The sequence below is a fragment of the Trichechus manatus genome, unplaced genomic scaffold (genome assembly GCF_000243295.1).
Source record: "Trichechus manatus latirostris isolate Lorelei unplaced genomic scaffold, TriManLat1.0 scaffold00024, whole genome shotgun sequence".
NCBI classification, from domain to species: Eukaryota; Metazoa; Chordata; class Mammalia; order Sirenia; family Trichechidae; genus Trichechus; species Trichechus manatus.
In genome coordinates, this window is record NW_004443960.1 from 6,799,507 (window position 1) to 6,824,516 (window position 25,010).

Consider the following 25,010-nt stretch of genomic DNA (forward strand, 5'->3'; position numbering starts at 1 on the left):
CTGTTTTGGGGGATGATGCTATTGTTGGGCTTTATCCAATGGGTTGGTCAGGGCGGCCTCACAAGGAGGTGATGACTGAAGCTCAGAGACCATATATAGACAGTTAGTAAGTGGTGGACCCAGGCACAGGCTGGGTCGGACAATCTCCGTAAATAGAGGATGAGCTTTCTCTTCCTCCCTAGGGCCGTATTGAAATGAGAGGAATGGAAAGGGGGAATGGTGGAAATGAATTTCCCATGAACAAATGAGAGGAAACCATTCCTGAGTTGCGGAGAACCCTAGGGAGCATTTGGAAGCGTGTTTGGAAGTAAGAAGGATCCCTGGTGGCACAGTGGTGGAACACTCAGCTGCTAACCAAAAGGTCAGCAGTTTGAACCTTCCAGCCGCTCCTTGGGAGAAAGATGTGGCAATCTACTCTTATAAAGATTACAGCCTTGGAAACCCTACGGGGGAGTTCTACCCTATCCTGTAGGGTCACTATGAGTTGGAATTAACTTGATGGCAGTGGGTTTTGTTTTGGGGGTTTTGGAAGTAGAGGATAGAGAAAGGGTTCTGATCAAAGCCGTAAAGAAAGACATTAACGGTGGAACGCCATGAGATGTGCCAGTATCTTCTCTCAACACTTCATTAAGGTGCTTACACAATGGGTTTGTTAAGTTGAAAATGATGTACATGGTCCAGTGTTTCCCAAACTTCAGATACTCAAGCCTTCCCTTGGTAATTTTTGCCAATCCACTCGTTGTTAGGTGCCATGGAGTCAGTTTTCAACTCATTGAGACAGCATGTGACAGAGTAGAATTGCCTCATAGGGTTTGCTAGTCTGTGATCTTTACGGAAGCAGATCACCAGGTCTTTCTCCTGCAGAGCCATTGGGTGGGTTCAAACCACCAACCTTTTGGTTAGCAGCCTAACACTTAAGCATTTTGCCACCAGGATTCCTTATTCCACTCCTTACCACTATTGGCATGTACTTAATACTGTCCTCTAAATTGAATTCTATTTTTAAGTTAAATGCAGACTTGCCTAAACAAAAAATAGCCATGCATTCACAGCCGTGATATTATTTTTTTTCCAGTGCGTTTATATTTATTGAAATAAGTATTTTTTCATCCGTATGCTCATTCATTCATTCTATGTTTTTTGAGCTCTTACTAGGTGTCAGCTCTTACTGGGTGTCTACCCCTACAGGACAGGGTAGAACTCCCCCGTGGGGTTTCCAAGGCTGTAATCTTTACAGGAGCAGATTGCCACGTCTTTCTATCAGTAAGCAAAGCCAAGGACCCTGTGCTCATGCAGATGCCATTCAGTTGTCCCTCTCTGTGTCATCTCGTGGACCATCAGTGCTGACCACACATTAGCTCAGTCCATTGGTTTTTCTAGGAATCCCTTTCCACGCCTGGCCTGGAATCACTCATTCCTCCCCCAAAACCACCTTTCAAGGAGTAGGACTATAGCTCCTTTCTTTCTGTCACCTTTTCGCCCCTCTGCCAGGACGGTGACCCAGACAGCACAGCACAGGGAAAGAGCCATCTATTTCCTGTGTCCAGCACATGGGGCATTGAGATGGTGGGGTGCTGTTGTCTTTTATGCTCTACCAGGCTGTAGCTGCAGATCAGCCTCACCCGGTTCTGATCCTCCTCTTTATGTTGTATTTAAACACACACAGAATCAAAATTCGGAACCGGAGCCAGAGCCAGCAGCATTCAGAAGGGTAGTGTGTGTTCTCAGGATGTAATGACTTTTTTTTTTCCTTTGCAGACATAGAACAAAGTAGAGGCAGCTGTAGGATTGAAAGGGCCTTGGATTTCCCAGCACTGATGAGTAAATGCACAAAAGGTTTAGCCTTAATGAACCCTTTCTTTTTGGTGTTTGATGTTTGCCCAGGATTCACCTAGAGGACTCGATTCCCCTTTTCAAAAACAACAGCAAATAGCCTGTCCTCCCCTCAGGAGATCTGCTTTCTGTCACTCTGCCCGAGCCCAGGCAAGGGTCATGCTCTGCTCTTACAGGAGATTGAGAGCCGAGAGCTGTCCCCCCTCAATGAGTCTGTCATTAACAGTGAGGAATTCTGGCATCCAAAAACAGAATAAGTAGTGATGTCCACATTTTGCAGCATGCATCTGCCTAACCCCAGTGCCTGAGAAAATTCAGCTGAGAAACCTACATCTATTAGAACCAGCTTTTAGAATTAGTATCTCTAGAGCTGTATCTAGGGTGGAAACTATGAGCTGAAGGCTTAATCCCGACTCTGTTATTCAATTAGCTGATCCAACTGAATCGAGCCAGTCACTTTACTTTATTTGGAGTCTTAATTGCTTCTTGAGAAACACAGGGATAAGAATAACCCTTTCAGAGTGTTCTTTGTAAGATTAAGTCAGATACAGATGAAGATGTTTATTAGCACAGTGCCTGGGACCCTTACGGTGTAGATGGCTGTTACAGAAATGAACAGATGAATAATCGTATTATAGAAGTTGTTAGTTGCCATCATGTCGGCCCCTGATTCATGACAACCCCATGCACGTCCACAGGGGGTGCTGCCTGGTCCTGCATCACCCCCATGATCAGTTGAGGATTGGATCATTGTGATCCATAGGGTTTTTATTGGTTGATGTTCAGAAGTAGATCACCAGGCTTTTCCTCCTAGTCCATCTTAGTCTGGAAGCTCCACTGAAACCTGTTTAGAATCATAGCAACAGGCAAGCCTCTGCCGATAGACTGGTGGTGGTTGCGAATGAGATGCATTGGGGGGGAACCGAACCCTGGTCTCTAGTCGGGAAGGCTAGAATTCTACCGCTGAAAAGAAAAGGTCTGTTTATCGAAGCTTCGCATGCATTTTCATTTTCAATTTCTCCAGAGTCAACAAGGTCAGTGTACCTGTGGCCTGCCTCCCTCTCTCCTAGGTCCCTCCTGCCTGCTTTGGGTCTCTTCTCCCTCGGCCTCCCCCATCAACTGTTAGTCTTGCTGGCGTTGGATTGCAATATGGCTGCACAGCTCAATTAATGCTCCACAGCAGGAGGAGGGAAAATAAAAATTGTCTTGCTCTTGTCACGAGCAAAGTTATTTACTTTCAAAAGCTGACGGAATCACACTGCAAGGGCTTCATTTATTTCCATTCAGAATGTCATTATTCTGTGATGCGGGGACTTGGGGACACAGTGAAGCGTATTCCCACAACTGCTAACGTGCCGATGCCTGCTAAAGGGCCCGTTGGCATCGGGGAGTGCCTGGCAGAGCCCTGCCGGAGCTTGGTGGTGCCTGGCGCCGGCGGCCCACACCCCGGCAGACACCTGGGTTTCAAGACAGACTCAGAAGCTGACGTGTGCAGTTTCAGGCTCTGGATCTGTCCAGTGAGAGGACCGCAGTCGCTGCGGCTGAATCATTTGTCCTCTTTATTCGGAAGCAAAAGAAGGAGGTGTGGGGCTCCTAGTTCCCCATCTCTCTTCATCTTGCCTGCTCCTGGAATTTCTGGAAACACAAAAGTACCTCTTGCAAACGACTTTGGGCCCGTTTATTGTCTCCACTTAAACTCTCCGGCAGGTTCTCTCATCCAAATAATCTGTACAAAACTATGCCTTTTTTTTTTTTTTTTTTGCTTTCTTTCTTTTCTTTTTTGCTAAGGGTTTGCAGTGAGCAGTTAAAATAGGCAGGGACTGAAGGGAGAAATTCTCTCTTCTCTCTTCTTCATGCTGCAATGGCAGAATCTTCCATAGGGGGGTCTCCATTTAGAACATGTGACTCACGATCTTCTTTGAGGATTCTTTTCTTTCTTTCTTCCTTCCTTCCTTCCTCCCTCTTTCCCTCCCTCCCTCTTTGGTTCCATTCAGCCACCTGGGTGGTGCAAATGGTTAAGCAGTTGGCTGCTAACCTATAGGTTGGCCGTTCGAGTCCACCCAGAGGCACCTCGGAAGAAAGACCTGGCGATCTACTGCCAAAAAACCAGCCATTGAAAATCCTGTGGAACACAGCTCCACTCTGACACACATGGGGTCTCACTGAGTCAGAATTGATGCAACAGCAACTGGTCTGGTTTGGGCTCCATTCAAAAAATGAGGCTCCTTCAGTCAGCAGTAGGAAATGCTGGGTAAGGCGATTTTAGGGAACCAGGGAACCCAGCCGCCCGCAACAATGATGTTGCTGATAATAAAATAATTATAATCATGAACTAATCAATAACTTTTATGGAGTAGTACGTGACAGGCACACTACTAAGCATATTTAGGACAACCTCATTTAATCATCTCCCCCCACCCCCAGAAAGGCCTCCGGGGAGTTGATATTAATGGCTTCATCTTCAGATGCAGAATCGGAGGCAGAAGTGGGGGAGCTGATATTTAAACCCGCTTTCCTCCCTCAGAACCCACACTTACAACCACGATCTCGCAGTGCCGGCTCTGGTTCTGCATGATTTACCCAATCCTCTGCTTGCCTCTAGCTTTGCAAAAGCAGCCCCATTTCACCAAGTCGTCATTTTCTTTTCTGTTCAAGGCGAAACTTGTCAAAATGGGAAAGCCAGGCGATCTCTCAACTTGGAAGCTCTGTCTGATTTTATTTTTAAATCGCTATTGTTATTGTTTAATGGACTACAACGCACAGTGAGGCTGTTGGACTAGGGTGGAGGGGAGGAAGGGAGAAGGCAAAGAGCAGGGGGGAGCGCGCAGAGAATGATGGAGTGTGTATTTCTCTGCAGCCAATTCCAATCCCCAAATCCCTGTTGTGTGGAGGGTCTCTCCAACGAACACAGGAAATGCACTCACTGCCTGGCATTGTATTAATGATTTATACACCCCACACCACTGCTTTTGTGCACGTGCGGGGCCTGGTCGTGTTCATAAAGGAATTTCAGGGAGCAGGGTCCCGGCTTGCCATGCTGTTGAGCTCAATGCGGTGAAGGCAGCTTCATAAATCAGAAGAATGTCATGGTTTACAACATCCCTGAGCTTCTGAGGTTTTGTGTGTGTGCATGCGTGTGTGTGCATGTGTGTGTGTGTGCATATGCATGTAAGTGAGCACGTGCACACTCCGTGTGTGTGTGTGTGTGTGTGTGTGTGTGGAGTGGCGGGTCATGTGTGTTTAATCGGATACACCTAGGGACATTTTCACTGCCTCTCCATAAAGAATGAATGGAGGCCGGGCTGTGACCCATCTTAGGTGTTTCAGGGTTGGTTGGTTGGTTTCACAGGGGCATCACGGCCCTATTTGTTTCCCATTTGGTGGTTATGCTTTATGGTGTTGGCTGTGAAAATGGGCTGACACCATTTTATTAGCATAAAGAGATGCAGATCCCATTAGAATCCCCCTTCCTTCTATATCATCAAAAACAACAGCTGAGAGAAGGCGCATTTACTGTAAGCAGAATCACCCTTCATCACAAGCCAAATGGGCTTCACGTGCTCTTTAAACGATGGAATTTTGGAGGCTCTTTTGTTTTTTCCCTTCAGTTATTCACAGAAGAAGGACTCTGCTTTGTTTCAAACATAAGTAAGGGCTTTTATTTTCTGAATGGAGGATTCTGGACCTAGGAAACTTTCTCCTGCCGAGTGAGCCACAGACAACTCTGAGTTTAACCTACTGCCAACACGCAGGGTTTTTGTTTTCTCTTCTTTACTTCCTTCTTTAAAGTGGAAGAAAAAATGATAGAATCAAATGACTTATTTGGAGTCCTCAGTTCCCCTTTGAAGATATCTGCCAAGAAAAGCCTGATGTATTGAATTGCGCTTGCGTTCTCTTGTTTGTATTGTATGTTTCATTTTGTGTGTGGTTCTGCTGCTTCGCTTATAGAACGGAGAGCTGAAAACAGAAGACTGAGTAGACATTTGAGGAGCAAAATGGAATATTTAGAAAATTAGAACGTTAGTTTAAATATTCTGCCCTACAGGATTATTCATGTACAAGATGAAATCTTGATTTAGGAAATGTGCCTGACTTTTAAAAAAAAAAAATAATTGTAAAGCTTTTAGGCAATAAACAGGTCTATGTCGTCCAATTCCTAAATTAATACGTGAACGAATGAATGAACAAATGAATCAATAAATCACCCTCCCTCCCCCCTCTCGGACTGGAACTCCTTGTATACATGCGACAGTTTTGGCTAGCAGGTTTTATGAACTTTTAGGCTGGTGAGAAAATTAAAAAGAGTTTTTGAAGCTGTCCAGGATGGTAGTCGGCGGTCGTGAAATCAAAACAAGTGTTCACTTGAAGAGATTGGCTTTCACAGGCGTCTCTCTCTGAAAAGCGAAGGCAGAATGCACATATTTACATAAGTCAATAAAGAAGTTTAGAAAGTTGTTCATCACCGGAAATATGACCCAGTCGTTTGGAGGGAGAAAGCAGGTGTCCAGCAAATGCTGTTTACATTTATATTGTGCTGATTTTTGTATTTGCTTTTCTCCTTTGTTATATGAATCCAAGAGTGTCTCATTGTCTTTAATTATGTCTACGAGGCAAAAGACAGCAGTCAACATCTGCTCTGTTGTTTACTTGGTTTACATATAGCTTTGATGGGTTATTAAACAATCTATTTTTCAAACCGAAAACAGAGAAACCAGCCGAACCCATATTATGGCATTTTGTAAAGGCCCATTATGCAATTAGCGCTTGAAATTCGTGAAAGGCTGGTGATTCACCCAAATAAACAGCCCTTTATTTTGATAGCTCTTCTTGGCTTTGTGAAAAATATCAATTTCCAAAAAAAAAAATTACGTTTCCTTCTCATTCGTATAGCATGCCAAGGAGAAGATGTGTCAATAGGAGGGGTGGATCCTTCACTTTTTATACCAGAAAATGAACAACTCTCCCAAATCATGATGTCTTTAATTCTAGCCAGCAATTACTCTATTACATAAGACAATGAGCTGCTTGCATACAAGGCCAGCTTTGGAGGGTTTCTCTGATACTCTTGGAGAAGAGAAATGCTATGCATTCTACCATTTATAGAATGTTCCTGGTGGCGCAATGGTTAAGTCGCTCAGCTGCTAACAGAGAGGTTGGCAGTTTGAACCCACCAGTGGCTCTGAGGGAGAAAGACTTGGCAATCTTCTTCCATCAGTATGACAACTTGGGAAACCCTCTGTCACGTGGGGTCTCTATGAGTTAGAATCGACCCCAAGGTAACTGGTCATAGAAGCAGACTTCTGAGTGTTGTGGTGAGGATGGTGGCAGCTTAGGAGCAGTGACATCAGTAGGGTTGGTGTCACCTGGTATGGTAACCGATGGTGTCACCACTTCCCATGGACCTCCTCCCCTACCAGGCCATATAGAATCCTTAGTAACGTTCATTGTTAATTTTAGTCATAGGATAATATGTGATATAGTTGTAAATTGCTTAAATGTAGTATTTCTTAGATTGTATGAATACTAACAACAAAATTGTTATGTAAAATCTACCTTGAATTGCACTGTTATTATATTATTAGTAACTGAGCAGAGGCCTTTTTGGATTTTTCTTCTTTTCTTTTAATTCCTACTTCAGTCTCAAAAAAGTTATCGATATGGTTTCACAAATACTAATTACTACAATATTGTAGTTAAAATACCAAAACATTGGACAAAATCTGTGACCGTAAAAACCCTGGCAGTCATGAAAACAACAGCGCCTGCTGGTATAGGACGGGCAGATGAAACCACGTGATACAAAGCGTCACTGTAATTGGGTAAGAACGACAGCTCTGACAGGAGCACATTAGAAGGTTCAAAAAGTAACTCAGCGTAGAGTTTTAGCCTTGTAGGTATATTGATACACGTAAGCTGGGCTTACGAAAAATGTTTTTGTTGTTATCACTAACTACAGGCATATTTTTATAAAAAAATAATCAGTTGCAGCTGAAACACTGCACAGACTTTTTATAGACAGCCATTTTGGTGTCACCCCCTCTGACAGCGTCACCCAGTACAGTCTGTACCCCCGCACCCCCGAGGGGTGCTACTGTTTAGGGGGCACCAGCCTGGGTTTTTTTGTTTTGTTTTGTTTTTTAATTTTATTGTGCTTTATGGGAAAGTTTCCAGCACAAATTAGATTCTCATTCAAAAATTTATACACAAATTGTTTTGTGACATTGGTCGCGATCCCCGCAATGTGTCAGCACTCTCCCCCTTTGCCTTTATACCTCGAGTTCCCGGTGTCCATTCATCCAGTTTTCCTGGCGCTTCATACCGTCTTGTCTTTGTTTTTGGGCAGGTGTTGCCCATTTGGTCTCAGATACTTGACTGAACTAAGAAGCACGTTCCTCCCATGGGTTAATGTTTGTTTTATATGCCTGTCTAATCTCTGGCTAAAAGGTGGACTTGGGGAGTGGGTTTTGAGGCTTCATCTAAGCCAATGACAACCTGATTTTAGCGTATCTGAGGCCAAAGCTCCCTGAGTGATATTTGGCCAGAGCGCAGGTTCTCAGCTTTGTTTCAGCTGCTGTCCTTGCCCGTTGTTTGGCCAAGAGTCACCACGCCCAAAGTTACCCCCCAGCTTGGGGAGAGATTTCTCACATCTTAGCAAACACACTTCTACTATGATGGGTGGAGGGGAGAGCTACTTTGATGGAATGTCCGGGGGGCTCCGGCTTCACCCTCCACTTCTGATCAAGCGAGCATAGGAGTTAAATGCATTCACGTGGACATCAGGCAGGTTGAGAGCCAGCTGCGTGGGCACGTTTCTTAACCTCTCTGAGGCTTGTTGTTGTTGCTGGCGGTTGTAGAGTTGGATCCAATACGTGTGACCGCATGTACAGCAGAGTGAAATGCTGCTCAGTCCCATGTCAGACAGTACTCTGTGATCCTTAGGGTTTTCACTGGCTAATTCTTGGAAGCAGATTGCCAAGCCTTTCTTCCTAGTCCACCTTAGTCTAAAAGCTCTACTAAAACACTGTCCACCATGGGTGACCCTGATGGAATTTGAAATACCAGTGGCACAGCTTCTAGTATAATAACAACACCTAAGCCACCTCAGTTAGACAAACTGACAGATGGGTGTTAGCTCTGAAGCTTAGTATCCACTTTTATAAAACAGAGATAATTGTTGTTGTTAGGTGCTGTCAAGTCAGTTCTGACTCATAGTGAACCTGCATACAACAGACCCAAACATGCCTGGTCCTGCGCCATCCTCACAATCATTGCTATGTTTGAGCCCATTGTTGCAGCCACTATGTCAATCCATTTTATTGAGGGTCTTCCTCTTTTTCGCTTACCCTCTACCTTACCAAGCATGACGTCCTTCTACAGGGACTGGTCCCTCCTGATAACATGTCCAAAGTACGTAAGACAAAGTCTCACCATCCTCTCTTCCAAGGAGCACTCTGGCTGTACTTCTCTCAAGACAGACTTGTTCGTTCTTCTGGCAGACCATGGTACATTCAGTATTCTTCACCAGCACCAAAAGTCAAAGGCATCAATTCTTCTTCCATCTTCCTTATTCATTGAAGAGATAATAGCAGGATTAATATCATCAGTATGGCGTGAGATAGTTTGTATAGCAGTCCGGACAATACCCAGCAAATGATAAGAGCTCAAGAAATGCTTTCACACTTGGTGATGGTAGTGGAGGAGCTTGTGATAATGATACCTGATGGCGACAGTGATGTTGACTAGGACGTAACATGGCAAAATGGTTTTACTCATGACAACCTGGATTCAGAGTGAGTTCAAGTTTTCCTTTGCCATCTCTATACCCTCGGGAAAATTACTTCACTTCTTTTTATTTCAGTTTTCTCAACTGTAAAATGTTGTTGTTGGGTGCCTTTGAGTCAATTCTGACTCATAGTGACCCCATGTGACAGAGTAGAACTGTCCCATAGGGTTTTCTAGGCTATTATGAGTCAGCACTGACTCGACAACAATGAGTAATCTTCATGGAAGCAGATGGCCAGGTCTTTCTCCCATGGAGCTCCTGGGTGGGTTTGAACTGCCCCTCTTTCGGTTAGCAGGAAGTGCTTAAGCTTTGTTCCACCAGGGCTCCTGTAAAGTGGGGATGATGATATTCATTGTTGGTCATTATAAGGACTAAATGAATTAATATTTGCCAAAAAATTCAAAGAGTGTTTGTTCTAATAAACTAACTCTCTAGCAAACAGAGTGTTTATTGAATAAATAAACAAGTGCCTGGCCCAGAGTGTCGCCTTAAAAAATAAAGACAGGGTAGCTAGTGGCTCTGGTCTGCCTCTTTATTCTTGATTTTTGCATTTCAGTAGCTAGCAGGAAAGGCTGTCTTCCCCTTTGGTCCATGATTGGACCCGCCCCCATCCTTGCCTGTGTTCTGAGCATAACAGGTGTGTGATGAGCCGGAGTTCTGGCAGGGTGCGACATGAAAAAGACTCCCAGTAATTATAAAAATAACAACGAGGGCTGCTCAGCGAGGTAGGCAGATGAGCACACGACTAGCCAGAATGATAAATAGCGCCTGCAAATGTTAGGTCCCAGTAGGAGTAGGGAACATATGGGAGCAAACCACACTCCAAGTTGGACATCACTGGTAAGTTTACGGCGGTGAAGGAAGCCACTCCAACGCCAAGTGTTTTGTTTTGTTTTTTTAATTCTTATTTTAAATTCTTCAGTTCCCTTTTGTCCCTTTGTTCTAGTTTGGTCCTTAGAGGAGTACCCGTCTTTGAGGCCAGCCGTGGAGTCTCCAAGGAAGGGAAGTCCGCGTGGTAATCCGAAACAAATGGCCACTCTGGAATCTGTGAATTTGCATATTGAGTGCCAGTCAGTATTGGTGGGGGAGATGCAAACAGACACAGTCATTATTATACGGAATGCTGACTTGTTGCGTTCAGATCGGTGATAGGTGGGCGAGCAGAAAAATTAGTACCTGAAGGCCAGCCTGTACGCTTGCAAGCTACTGTAGAAGGAGGAAGCTACTCTGCCTGCCAAGTTTATTTATAAAGAAAGTGTGGATAGTGGTAGATTGATTTCAGGTTGGTGTTTCTGTGTCTCTGGGTCTGAATCTAGTTGGAGATCGTACGGTCTGTGTCTGCCAGGGACCAGCAGCACTGAGATTTCTCTGGAAAGGATATTTTGGAATTCTTGTTCACTGCCCACACAGCTTTTCCTCGGCCGCACTCACAAGAGGTGTTATTGCGGAGTTAAGGTTTACAATGCGGGCATCTGAGTGTCGGTGCCAGCTCCTTCGAAGGTTCCAGGATTCCTGACTCAGCAAATGCTTCAACATCCTTGGTAATGCAAAGCATGCAAAGGAAAGAAAAGGGCTTTGGAATCAGACAGGCATGGCTTTGCCTGGCGGCCCTTCCACTCTTCTTTGTTTTTAGTTGCCATCTTGTTGGCTCTGACTCATGGTGATGCCATGTACAACAAGAAGAAACGTTGCCTGGTCCCGTACTATCTTCATAATCGTTGGTATGTTTGAGCCCATTGTTGAGGATATTGCGTCAATCCATCTCATTGAGGGTTTCCCTCCTTTTCACTGACCCTCTTCTTTACCAAACATGATATTCTTTCCTAGCGATGGGTCTTTCCTAATGACGTGTCCAAAGTAAGTGAGTCAGAGTCTCTCCATCCTTGCCTCTAAGGAACGTTTCCAGTTGTATTTCTTCTAAGACTAAGCTTGTTCGTTCTTTTGGCATTCCACAGTATATTTAATATTTTTTGCCCACGCAACTAGCCAAGAGTGATGTAAGCACTCTGAGTTGTAATATCCTCATCTGTAAAATGGAGCTATTAAGAGTACCAACACCACTGGATTGTTAAAAACTTTAATGAGTTAATATGGTTAAAATGCATAGAATTGTGTTTGACATGAGTTAATATGGTTAAAATGCATAGAATTGTTTGACATGTAGCAAGTGCTGTAAAAAATGTTTGCTAAAAAACAAGCAAAAGATACCCTCTATGACTTCCTTCTATGCATATATATGTGTGTATGTTTATCTGCTATTTTTTCCACCACTTTTATGTTAGTCCAGAAACAGCCGTTGCAAGTAACAAAATCCCAAATCAAACTCGCTTCAACAAAAATGGTGACCTATTGATTGATGAAATCAGCACGTTTGGAGGTCAACCAGTTGATGAGGGAGTGAGTAATCGCTTAAATGCCTGACATTCTGGTTCAGATGCAAATGGACATGACCATGCTAATTTATAAGCCCCTGGAATAGAGCTCATACACGTAGAAATGGACTTAAGCCCAGGGAATATTTTAAGTGCATTGTTACATTATTAAAATTACTCCCCACAACAACCCTGTGAGGAGAGTATTGTTGCCTCCAGTGTATAAGTGAATCAACTGAGAATCAGACAGCTTAAGTAACTTGCCCAGGGAGACACAGCCAGGAATTATCAGAGCTAGGATTTGAACCCAAGCATGGTATGGCCCCAATACCTGAGTTCTTGGCCAATGTGATATGTTACTATTATAATTTTTTAAAAAGGGTGTTTTTTAGTAGTCAATTGGAGACCTGCAGAAATCTATTTTCAAAAAGATGTCCTTCCTGAAGAGGCAGCATAGCAGGGGATTTTGAACCTGACTTCAGCAAGCTTCACTACTTACAAGCTATGTGATCTTGGGCAAGTTCCTTAACCTCTCTGTGTCTCAGTTTCCAAAACAAACAAACAAAAAACAAAACAAAACATTGCTGAGTTGATTCCAGTGCATGGCGACCCCATGTGTTACAGAATACAACTGCTTCATGGGGATTTCTTGGCTGTAATCTTTATGGAAGCAGATTGCCGGGACTTTCTTCCACAACACCATGGAGTGGGTTTGAAACGCTAACCTTTAAGTAAGCAGTTGAGCACAATATGACACCTAGGGACCTTCCTATCGGTAATGTGAAGATGACAGTAGGCCTTACCACATAGGGTTGTTATGATGCTTCAATGAGTCAACGCTTAAAAGGGTTAGGAGGTATCTGGCAAATAGCAAATCATGTATGTGCCTAAAAAAAAAAAAAATTAAAAATAGATTATATTGTAAGAGTCGGAGAGGAAATGAGGTCACTTGGGGTTGTTCCCCTTAGATGACCCCAGAGTATTCCAAAGGGGCGCTGCTAATCTGGGACGTTGAAAAACCCACCTGTCAAAGGCTGTCTGCAGCCACCAGCTGCCTGGCCATGACGTCGTGGAGAAACCATCCGCCAGTGGCCAGTCCCGTTGCTAATCCCCAGTGAGGCTCAGCTGTGCAACCTGACACAGCTTGGCTCTGGTCCCTCACATCTGTGTCTTTTCCGCCAGACCAGATTGTATAGTTTCTGAAAACGAGTGTAATTTCTACCTCCATTTGCCCCCACCCGGTGCCGTGTTTGGTGGGTGCCCTATGACGTCTAACGCTCGATCATTCACTTGATGGTGTCTGTTTCTTGACACTGAAAGCTGGAGGTGGAATCTTCAGCAGAGAGAAGCCAGACCCTAGTCTAGAAGGTTACTTATTATTAAGTAAGAGCAGTGTCTTAGTTACCTAGAGCTGCAGTAACAGAAATACCACAAGGGGGTGGCTTTAGCAAACAGAGATGTATTCTGTTACAGTCTAGGAGGCTAGAAGGCCAAATTCAGGGTGCCAGCTCCAGGAGAAAGCTTTCTCTCTCTGTCAGTTCTGGGGGAGGGTCCTTGTCATCTATCTTCCCCTGGTCTAGGAACTTCTCAGTGCAGGGACCCCGGGTCCAAAGGATGTGGTCTGCTCCTGGTACTGCTTTCTTGGTGGCATGAGGTTCCCCTGTCTCTCTGCTTGCTGCTCTCTTTTATATCTCAAGAGAGACTGACTCAAGATACAATCTAATCTTGTAGATTGAGTCCTGCTTCATTAACGTAACTGCCTCTGATTCTGCCTCATTCACATCATAGAGGTAGGATTTACAACACATAGGAAAATCACATCAGATGACAAAATGGTGGACAATCACACAGTACTGGGAATCTTGGCCTAGCCAGGTTGACACACATTTTGGGGGGTTACAATTCAATCCCAAACACGCAGTAAGGGTGCTTTTGGACTTCTTGGTGTCTGGTTGGAGTCTCTGGGTGGTTCAATACAGTTAATGCACTCGGTTGGTAACTCAAGTGCTGAAGGTTCAAGTCCACGCAGAGGTGCCTCAGAAAAAAGCCCTGGTGATCTGCTTTCGAAAAATCAATCATTGAGAACCCTATGGAGCACAGTTCTACTCTAACACAAATGGGGTCACCATAAGTCAGAATCTACTCGGCAACTGTCGAACTTGGTTTTACAATCTGAAATGCCTTAGCATTTATCCACGTAATTCGACCTGCTTGCCTCCTCGAAACTTCCCCCACCCCTACACTGCCAAGCTATCACGAGCATCCTGTGACTGGCAGGTACACATCCCCAAAGTCACAGTGCCAGTCAGCACGTCAACATGATTGCGTGTGAGAACAGTCATCTAACTGTTAAGATGAGCCTGGTGTAATGGATTTTGACTTTATCCATGTCTTTCCTTTATAAAGAGTTCAGCACATGTTGGCTACATGCTTCAGAACCTGGTAGGGTTCAGAGGCCTCTCAAGGGTCCCTTTAGGCGCAGTTTTCTAGGACAAGGACAACATTTTGAGTAGTTCACAAATCAAAAAATAGAATTGAGAACCACTGCTCTAGGGATACCCCCCAACTGCACCCCAGAAGAAGCATTAATATGGGACAAAAGGCAAGGGAGTCATGGAGGTGGGGATGATGCTTTCAAGCACCAAAAAGAAAGCTCAAAAGATAGAGTAGCAACTCAAAAGGTTAGATAGGGAGTTTAGGGCTTATGAGTTTATGTTAATGGGGAAGGAACAATTTGAAAAAGGAGGAAGAGAATGGTTGCACCACTTGAAGACTGTAATCAACATCCCTGAATTCTATGTGTAGAAATTGTTGAATTGGTGTATGTTCTGTTGTGTGTGGTCTCAACAACAACAACAGGTAAAGATAATCTGTTTAGCTGTCCTTCTCCTGTATGTGCCTTCCTTTTTCTCCTGCCATGGTGACTCTTTCCTGATGTTCCACGTGACTGCCATGTGCCTTGGACTTCCTCTTGCGTGGAGGCATCCCCCACTTCCCAAAGCTGCAGTGAAGACTGGTTCAGGCAAGCTTTGAAATCTCCTCCAGCTTGTTACCTAGTTACTCATTTCTTTGCCTTTGTCTTCCCTTGCCTCTAAGGGCGATCAGAGTGGTTGAGATTGAGTTAGGGTTTGAGGGCAAAGAAGACAAAGAGGCTGCTCAGCTTGAGTTTAGTCCAGACCATCATTTTTCAGAGCATGCTAATGGGTGTCACATACCAAAAAAGGGCTTACCATAGCAGTTAGAAAAAGGGGGCTCAACAGCCGGTCTTGGCTCAAGGTGTAGCTCCGCCATTTAAGAGCTTATTGTTTGTCCAAGGCACTTCACTTCCCAAGGCCTCACTTTTCTCCTCTGTCAGATAAGACATTGAAGAGAATACACAGTACGGGCATACAGAGAGGCAACAGTGAGATAGCACATTTGATGAGACTAGCACAGTGCCTGGCACATAGTAAGCATTGAATAAATGGTGGCAATTATGATGATGGAGAAGTAGAAGGAGATGAAAAAAGGAGGAGACAGAAACAAAGATGAATTAGGAGGAGGAGGAGTAAAGTGCTTTGCACAGCACCTGATACATAATAAATTCTCAGTAGCAAGATAGTCAGATACATAGCAGGGTGGATGGATGGGTGGGAGGGTGGATGGACGGACAGACGGATGGATGGATGCTTGGTGATAGATAAATAGATATGTGTAGAGGGGTGCTAAGTGATTGATAAATAGGGATGTGTGTGTGTGTGCGTGTGTGTGGTGTGTGTGAGACTATGTATAGTCATGACAGACTTTTGGTAGTATACATGTACATTTTATTTCATGAAAAATCATTGGTTTTGAGAAAGTCTGGATCAAACAAGATCAAGCAATTGTTTTTTTCTTCCAGGTCTTCCCAGGTGCTTTAACATGCTAATGTTGTTGTTAGCTGCTTTAGAGTGGTCTCCGACTGTAGTGACTCCAGGCACAAAGGAATGAAAGCCTGCCCAGCCCTGCGCCATCCCCAGGATTCGCTGTGTATCGGACAGTTTTGATCCATAGGGTTTCCATTTGCTGATTTTTTGAGAGTATGCTAATAGCCATCACGCATCCCCAAGAGGGAGCGAGAGCAAGCAGAATTTCTCAAATGCATTTGGCCATGGAATCCTTTTTATATGAAAACGTCTAATGAGGCTTCCATTGTGCAGAGCTCACATTGGGAGGTAGTACTCCAGGTGTTCATCTCTAAGGGGAAGGACTGACACAGGGCTCAGGTGATTCAGTCTGGTCACAGAGACTGGAAGGTGTGCACGAGGCTGGCGCTAAAAGGCCCAGTTGGTTACTCCTCGAGACTTGTGCTGTTTGGAGTGGTCTGGACCTGGCTCCTGCAGGGACCTGCAGCACGGAAGGCAGATGTGCACAAAGGAAACTCTAGGGGAGCAGCTGATTATTCACTCCTCCCACCCCCAGAGTCCCCAGGGAGTATTTGTTTGCTTCCAACAAGGTCAACAAATTCTCAAACCAGGTTGCCATTCATCCCCAGACAGGTCAGGGGTCAGTTCCTGAAGTATTGTTGATCTCAGCAGAGTTGATGCGCGGGGTTGATATTCTTAGATTTGCTCATTCAGCCAGTCAGTCTGGCTTTCAGAGGAGAATCAGGTCAAGAAGCGCTTAATGAACCAAGAGGAGTACAGTGCTGCCTCTACCACTGGGGGTTCCAGCTTCTAATGAGAATCAGCAGCTGCCTTACTCACAAGATCTACTGGAATTTTCTTTGTGCATCTTCAGAACCATTTTTGGAGGTGGGGCACTATGACTGGGTGCTGTTGGCTGTTGTTTGCCGTGTGACCGAGTAGAGCTGCCCCATGGAGCTTTCTGGGCTGTAATATTTACAAGAGTAGATCGCCAGATTTTTCTCCTATGGAGCAGCTGGGTGGGTTCGAGCCGCCCACCTTTCTTTTAGCAGCCAAGCGCTTAAATGTTTGTACCGCCAGGGCTCTTCATACTACAGGGTGGGGTGGGTGACCCAGTGTTGTGGATTCTTTGCAATACTCTTGCTGTCAAAGTCACTGTCTTCATCACCCCCTTAAACCATCAGTCGGCTTTGAAATTCGAATATGTTGGTTTCATAACGATAGCTTCTAGGCTTAGAAGCAACACAAACACCCTTGTTAGCTCCTGTGTTCTTCATTTTTTTGCCTGGAACATGTACAAAGGAGGCAAGCTCTTAAACAAGAAGGTTCATCACAAGTTGCATTCATAAGCACTATTTTATTTAAACAATTCACAGTTGAAAACCAAAAAAAAACACACAAAAAAAAACCCGTTGCCATCAAGTCAGTTCTGACTCATAGAGACCCATTGTGTAACAGACTATAATTTGTCCATAGGGTTTTCTTGCCTGTAGTCTTTATGGAAGCAGATCGCCAGGCCTTCCTCTTTCGGAGCTGCTGGTGGGTTCAAACCACTCATCTTCCAGCACTGTATCAGCTAATATTCCGTTGTGATCCATAGGGTTTTCATTGGCTAATTTTCAGAAGAAAATTTCCAGGCCTTTCTTCCTAGTGAGTCTTAGCGTGGAAGCTTCTCTGAAACCTGTCCACCATGGGTGACCCTTCTGGTATTTGAAATACCAGTGGCACAGCTTCCAGCATCCCAGCAACATGCAAGCCACCACAGTACAGCACACTGACAGACCGGGTAGAAGGAGTAATCACACTTTAAAAAATGATGCAGTGTGACTGGTCTTTGAACTAAATGCTAAAATGACTGCGCAACATAGGTGGTGGTGTGATTAGTTCTGCCTGGGGTTGGGGGGGAGCTTTGCCAAAAAAAAAAAAAAAAAAAAAGTGACATTTGACTTAGGCCAAACCTGTTTAAAAAAAAAAAAATCAGTTGCCATTGAGTCAATTCTGACTCAGAGCGACCCTGTAGGACCGAGTAGAACTGCCCCATAGAGTTTCCAAGGAGCGGATGGTGAATTCGAATTACCAACCTTTCGGTTAACAGCCAAGCTCTTAAGCACTGTGCCACCAGGGCTCCTGACTTAGGCCAGCAAAGTTGAATTGGAAGGAAGGAAGGAGGGAAGGAGGGGAGGAAGGAAGGAAGGAAGGAAAGAAAGAAGGGGAAGCAGAAGGGAAGGGAAGGGAAGGGAAGGGAGAGTAATTCTTCACAGCAGAAAACAGTTTGAATAGAGACGTGGATTCATAGACGTGTTGGGCAAGGGCGGCATGCCAGTGTGGTTTATACATAAAGAGTAATTTGAGAAGGAAGGGCAGTGCATATTGGAGGATGAATCTAGAAGAGTAAAGGTGAGAAAAATTGTGAAGGCCCTTATATACGCTAGGAAATTCTCTGTTACACAACTTTGCCTGAAAACAGGATGGTGTAATTAAATAACCAACCAGTTGCTGTCTAGTCAATTCCAACTCATGGAAACTCCGTGGATATCAGAATAGACCTGTGCTCTATAGGGCTTTCAGTGACTGATTTTTTTCATAAGTAGATCACTAAGCTTTTCTTCCAACGTGCCACTGGGTGAACTCGAACTGCCAAACTTCTGGTCAGTAGCTGAGTGCGCTAACGATTTGCACCACCTAGGGACTCTGAGTAATTAAATAGCCTGTATAAATTCCATAGTTTGAGATTGCCATTGTCAATATCCACAAGGTAAGAAATGCAGTTAACAGTAAACTTATTCAACAATATGAACAGAGACGCACCCTTTGTTTTGTCTTAATTGTTGACAACTGGTAATTGACAGGATCCCTAGTGGTGCAGTGATTGAGAGATCAGCTGCTAACCAAAAGGTCTGCAGCTTGAATCCACCAGATGCTCCTTGGAAATGCTACGAGGCAGTTCTACTGTGTCCTGTAAGGTCTCTATGAGTTGGAATCCACTCAACGGCAATGGGTTTGGTTTGGTTTGGGTTGGTATTTGACACTCGGCTTCTTTTCAGCGAGCAAGTAAAGAATGGTAGAGACAGTCTTATGAAGAGGTCCTGACCTGTAGAGGAAGAAGCCCCCTCCCCAGACTTAAGTGATTATTGATTCAAGGAAATGTGACCCAAAGTTTCTAGATCCTTCAGTCTTTCAAGAGAGGTTGTAAATCTCAATTTTACATGAAATGTCTCTACTTAAAATTGTTAGCTCTTCTATACACAGTGCAGAGAAATCATCATTGTCATCTATGGACTGAATTTGGTCATGGGGCTGCAGTTGACATGTGCCAACAGAACCCATACAGCAGGAGTTTATCTTCTCCAGACTCCCCACCTCTTCCATTCTCCAGCCAACACCTCTGTTTCTTTCCTCTTTTCTTCTCTTACATGGATGTTTGGCTTTTCAGCAGCTGCCGCTTAGAAGAGCTGGCAGGGGTCAGAGTTATCTTCGTGTTTGATTTAGAATCTGGAGAAGGAGACGCCATGTCTGATGGTAGGAGAGGATCTGTTTTGATCTTGGAAAGGAAAAGAGAAGTTAATAACTGAGAAGGGAGAGTCATCATGGAAGGTGGAAAAAGATGGAAAATTTAGGGGGGAAGAAGGGTTGAGATAGAATTATCAAAGGCTGGCTAAGAAAAAAGAAGGAAAAATCTCTCTCTTTTTTTATTGTTAAAAGCATACACAGGAAAACACACACCAATTCAACAATTTCTATATGTACAGTTTGGCGACATTGATTACAGTCTCCAAGTTGTGCAACCATTCTTGCCCTCCTTTTCCAAATTGTTCCTCCTCCAGTCACATGAACTTACTGCCTCCTAAGTGATTTGATCCCATATAGATAGTTCTTCAAAAGAGAATGATGTTCAAGGCAAACATTCTTTACTAAATAAGGTTACTTATTGTTTGGTTTAAAGAAAACATCAGGAGTTATTTTTGGCTTAAGATTTAAAGTTTAAAGATGATCTCAGGACAACAGTTTCAGAGGTTCATCCAGCCTCAATGGCTCCAGAAGATCTGGATAGGGAAAATCTCTCCGTGGAAATCCCTAACACAGGGAAGGGGAGCATAAGAAGGAGCACCAAGGAGGTGACAAGAAAGCCGAGCAACGGGTAAGGAAGCAGCAGGGAACACAAAGGAATACACACGAGCCTTCGTATTGAAGTCTGTCTGACTTGTAGAAGTTTAGATAAATATATGCTCTAGATCAAGAGTCAGCAAACTACAGCCCGTGGGCCAGATCTGGCCCATTGCCTGTTTTTGTACTACCCTTGAGCTAAGAATGTATCTCACACCATTTTACAATAGTTGAAAAAAATTGAAAGAAAAATAATATTTTCTGACATATGGAAATTACAAGAAATTCAAATTCTAGTGTCCGTCAATAAAGTTTTGTTGGAACATAGCCACGCTTATTTATTTATGTGTTGTCTTTGGTCGATCTCTTGCTACAATGGCAGAAGAGAGTAGTTGCAACCGAGACCATAATGTCTACAACATGGAAAATATTTATTATCTGCCCATGTACAGAAAAATGTTTGCCAATCTCTGCCTTAGCTCTGATACTTCACGATAGCCAGAGTAGGTAAGATATATGGACTTTGTTTTGAGTTTAGTCCGTTTTGGAAATCTGTCTCTGTTTTCTGGACATTCCCAGAAATGCCTCCCTTCTCCTTTCAGCTTACCATTTTATTCCACATTTTTTTAGTGCCCGCAATATCCATGTTGTTGTTAGTTGCCAACGAGTCATCCCCCAAGTCATGGTGACCCCACGCACAGTGGAACTAAACACTACCCGGTCCTGCGCCATCCTCATGATTGGTAGTGGATGAGACCGTTGAGATGCATGAAGTTTTCATTGGCTGATTTTTGGAAGTAGATCACCAGGCCTTTCTTCCTAGTCTGTCTTAGTCTGAAATCTTCTCTGAAACTTGTTCAGCATCATAGCAACATGCAATCCCCCACCAGCAGAGTGTTGGTGGCTGCGCATGAGGTGCACTGGCTGGGAATCGAACTCGGGTCTCCCCCATGGAAGGTGAAAATTCTACCACTGAACCGCCAATGCTGGCAATATACCATGTGTTTAATACCACACACTAGACCTCTTGAAAGTGAGCCTCGTGAGCCGTGTGCACCACCCGCTGGGGAGTGGGGAGGCACAGAGTATGGTGCCTGCCTTCTGGTGGAGAAAACGGATCCAAGAAGAAAGGATCGCAGTCTAGTAATAGTAGGTGCTTCCCATTTGGGAAGACGGAACCTGTGTTTGGAGCAAGGGGCTTTGTTTAGTGGTTGTTGCTACTTATGTATGTCTTTTGTTATTTCATAAAATATTTGAGGTGGGTTTAGAATGAGGATGCATTCCATACATTCTCAATAATATACATATTCTAATCATATATGACAATGATGTATAAATGTAAGATCAGAGAAGATATGAGTAACAGTAGTTAGGACTGGAGGTGGTGGGGACAGGAAGGCAAGAACACAGATATGCAGGCAGTAAAAGCCAACAAAATGGACAGAATGGAAACTCATAATTGGCTCTGAACTTCCTGGCACAAAGAGAGGAGAGAATATCCATTACTTGGGGGCAGAAAAAAATTTTGTTTCAGGGAGAAGAGGAAGAAAGAAGGGAAGGAAAGAGGGAGGGAGGAAGGGAAGGAGGGAGGAAGCAAAGAAAAGTGTTATCATCTGCAAAGGGTATAGCTACGTATCTGTATGTCCTTTATGTAATGCATTTCCCATTTCTCTCCAACTGAAATCATCCGGTTCTTTAGTAGAAACGGTATCTATGGTAATAAATGTAACAATACACTGTATTTCTATAACTCTACAGTTTCAAAACACTCCTACAGGTTTGTTCGCTGGCCCACTCCTAGTGAAGAAAGAGTAAGTGGATGTTACCTCTGTTTTATGTTGAGAAAAAATAACACCCTAAATGTGTAAATTTCTGGCTCAATTGCCTGAATTAAGTCCCCTGCCTTCTGGCACAATGTTCTTGCCACTTTTTAACACTAAAACTGAAAAAAACCAAACCCATTGCCGTTGAGTCAATTCTGATTCATAGCGACCCCATAGGACAGAGTAGAACTGCCCCATAGGTTTTCCAAGGAGCGGCTGGTGGATTCGAACTGCCGACATTTCGGTTAGCAGCAGAGCTCTTAACCACTGTGCCACCAGGGCTCCCTTGATAACAGTGAAGAGACATAATTCAGCCTGACCTGATCCTTACCAGACTGACTCCCGGCACTCCCCACCAGGATTACTAAAGGGAAGCAGGGACTAGGAAAACACCTCCGTCACAGGGGGATGCTTCCGCACTCGTGGCTAACTCCTCAGAAACACAGTGTTGAGAGTCACAGTCAAAAGCTAAAGTTAGAAACGGTATCGGCCATTGAGTAAGAAGGGTCAGCTTGCAGCTGTTACGAGAGCTTTCTGAATTGTACAATGTGGCCACTTTGATGCGTGAGAATCAATTACAGACAGACCTCGTCAAGATGGCCAAACGGCAGCCTTAAGTAATTGAATTCTCTGCCAAATGGTGTCCGCTGTCATTATCTAGAAATGTAATTATGCAGCTAAATCAAGCAACTAAAATTAGTGTAGTGTAAAAACACCTTGGCTATCTAAAAGTGGAGGAATTGACATTTGGATTTAGAAAAAGCCGATAGTTGACCGTGTTCCGCGGAGTTGGAGGTGCTCCCCATTTTGACAAAATGTATAGCATGTGTCCTATTTACTATGAGGGGAGGGGTGTGGTGAGCAGATGTTTGGTTTGAAGGTGATTTTCAGTTACTCCTGGCCTTGAGCATTCTTTAAGTAGACTCCTTTCAACACATTTTCACACCATTGCTCTCGAAATTGTGGAACTCTAAACACGCCTCCGTGCTTTGCTCTTAGGAAGATTAGGAGAGTGACAATTTGAATGTTATCTGTGCCTTCCATCGGAAGCCAATAATGTCTCTGTCTATGCCAACCCATCAGGAGAACAGGAACACGTGACAAGAATGATTATGTGCTCCCTGCCTTGTACGTAATGATATGATGCCAAGGACGGTGTCCAGAGACCAACGAAGACTTTATTTCATTATCACAGCACCCTGCGAGGGAGGGACTATTATCTCAGTTTTTCTAGTGAGGAGACTGGGGGTCAGAGAGGCTAAGCCATTTGTTCAAAGTCACACAGCTAGTAAGTGGGACACCCAGGTCAGTATAATTCCAATTCATTGATCCCATAGGAATTTATCTATTATAAGGTAACATATCCCAAATAATCACTGGAGTATTTTCAAGCACCAGAAATATTTCACGTATGGGCTTGAGTGTATTTCTCATCCGTGATTTTAGGGTACATTGACAGCTGCCATGGAGTCAATTCTGACTCATGGCGACCCCAGGTGTGTCAGAGTAGAACTGTGCTCTGTACTGTTTTCAATGGCTGAGTTTTTGGAAGTAGATCACCAGGACTTTCTTCCAAGGCACCTCTGGTTGAACCAGAACTGCCAACCTTTTGGTTAGCAGCTGAGTGATGATGACACCTTAATTTCCTATAATATGTTAACACTTTACACCACCCAGGGATTCCCTGGTCCACATTAGATATGCCATTGAACTCCAGGAACAGGGAGCTACCTCTTCATTGGAAATACATTAACATGTTATATATCACTATATCACAATTTAAAGCCCAAAGATAAAGAATATTTTTTAAAAGTGCAAAGAAAGGTATATGAAATTCTATTACGGAATGAAATGCAGTAATAAATGATAGTGCCAAAGTTAGAAATTGGGCTCTGGAATGTGTTTGTAGCCCAGGTCTGCCTGTTACAAGCTGTATAGCCATAAGAAAACTGCTCAGCTAATGTGACCCCCATTTCCCATTGGCCGCAGGAGAATAATAGTGCTGACTTCATATCGTTATCATGAGAATGACATTACATAACTCGTGTAAATAATTTAACTCAGTCTCAGTGCATAGCATGCACTATGGAAGTATTAGCTGATAGTATTATGTGTGTGTGTGTGTGTGTGTGTGTGTGTGTGTGTGTGTGCGCGCATGCAAATTGCCCCCTTTAAAATGGAAATGAGAGAAAGAGTATAACAAACTTGACTGAGTATCTTAATTTTTTGAGGTCAGTACCCATTCTGCCCACATTAACATACTCAGTTTGAGTTTTCAGTAGAAGCTGATAATTGTATCAGTTTACATTTCTGTTTTCTCTCTAAGAATCCCACGTAGACCCCATTCCCTGTCTTTGGCCCAATTCCTTTGGGAGACCCTGGCTGTCATAGCCCAACACCTTCTGTCACCCTGTCTGTCTCCTGATCTCTCTCTCCCTCTCGCCGAGAACTAAACTAATGAAGAGTATTTGGTAAGTCATGTTAGGCAAGCTGTTCCCAAAATAGCACCTTCCAATTTGGTAGCTTCAACTTTGCAGCTGCCGTGTCTCTTCGGCGTCTGGGAAGAAAACTTTCACATCAAGAGTTGCTGATGTGGATTTTCTTTCTTTCTCCTGTCTGCGTTGATGACGGCTTGGCTCCCGACAGAAGCCACTTGGCTCTCAGCTTTGTAGTTCGGAAGAAGTTGGGCCTATAGATTTTCCCCTAACTCTCAATTGATGTGTTGAGCTTCAGAGGGAATAATACCTTCGCTTAAAGCATGTTGTCGTCTCAAGGAGTCCTCCTGCATCCCTATGGCGTGCCCATGATCGTCCCAGCAGCCCCCTACTTCCCTGGACTGATTCAGGTAATTCAAGGCCTCAGCCAACGAGCAACTTAACTCCAGAGCGCTCAGAGTAATAATTGGAATTTTTATGGTTGAGAAAGCAAACACTTTTAATACAGGAAAAAGCCCTCGCGTAGTCAGTGGGAAGACAGTAGGAAATCAAAAAGATGGATCACCCTAATCTGGCTATTGACATCTCTCATGGCTGACTAAATGGTGTAGTTGAGCTATATTTGCTTGTATTGATCTGCGTGCTCTTTAACATTCATGCCTTTGCTTCAGGAGGTTGACCACGGGGCAAAGGATTTGCACTTCTTCCCCACTTTCTGAGGGGCTCAGTCTCCCAGAGCAGATCCTGAGGCAAAGTAACTTATCATGAGGTGACTT

At 44.0% G+C, this 25,010-nt stretch overlaps 1 protein-coding gene across 7 annotated transcripts in view; it reads left to right on the forward strand.

The window, feature by feature from the left end:
- The window catches only part of RBFOX1 (RNA binding fox-1 homolog 1), a 1,254,735-nt gene that overhangs the window by 829,062 nt on the left and 400,663 nt on the right, over positions 1-25,010 (forward strand). For 3 of the 7 annotated variants that reach the window (XM_004373237.1, XM_004373236.1, XM_004373238.1), the window contains exon 1: positions 24,306-24,644. The exons of 1 other annotated variant lie outside the window; for it this stretch is intronic. In XM_004373237.1, the coding sequence (XP_004373294.1) occupies positions 24,558-24,644 (87 nt within the window). In that variant the 5' untranslated portion in view covers positions 24,306-24,557. Of the gene's footprint in view, positions 1-24,305; positions 24,645-25,010 lie in introns of those variants that run through there. 3 more of the 7 variants (XM_012554605.1, XM_012554606.1, XM_012554608.1) reach the window with 1 other exon arrangement.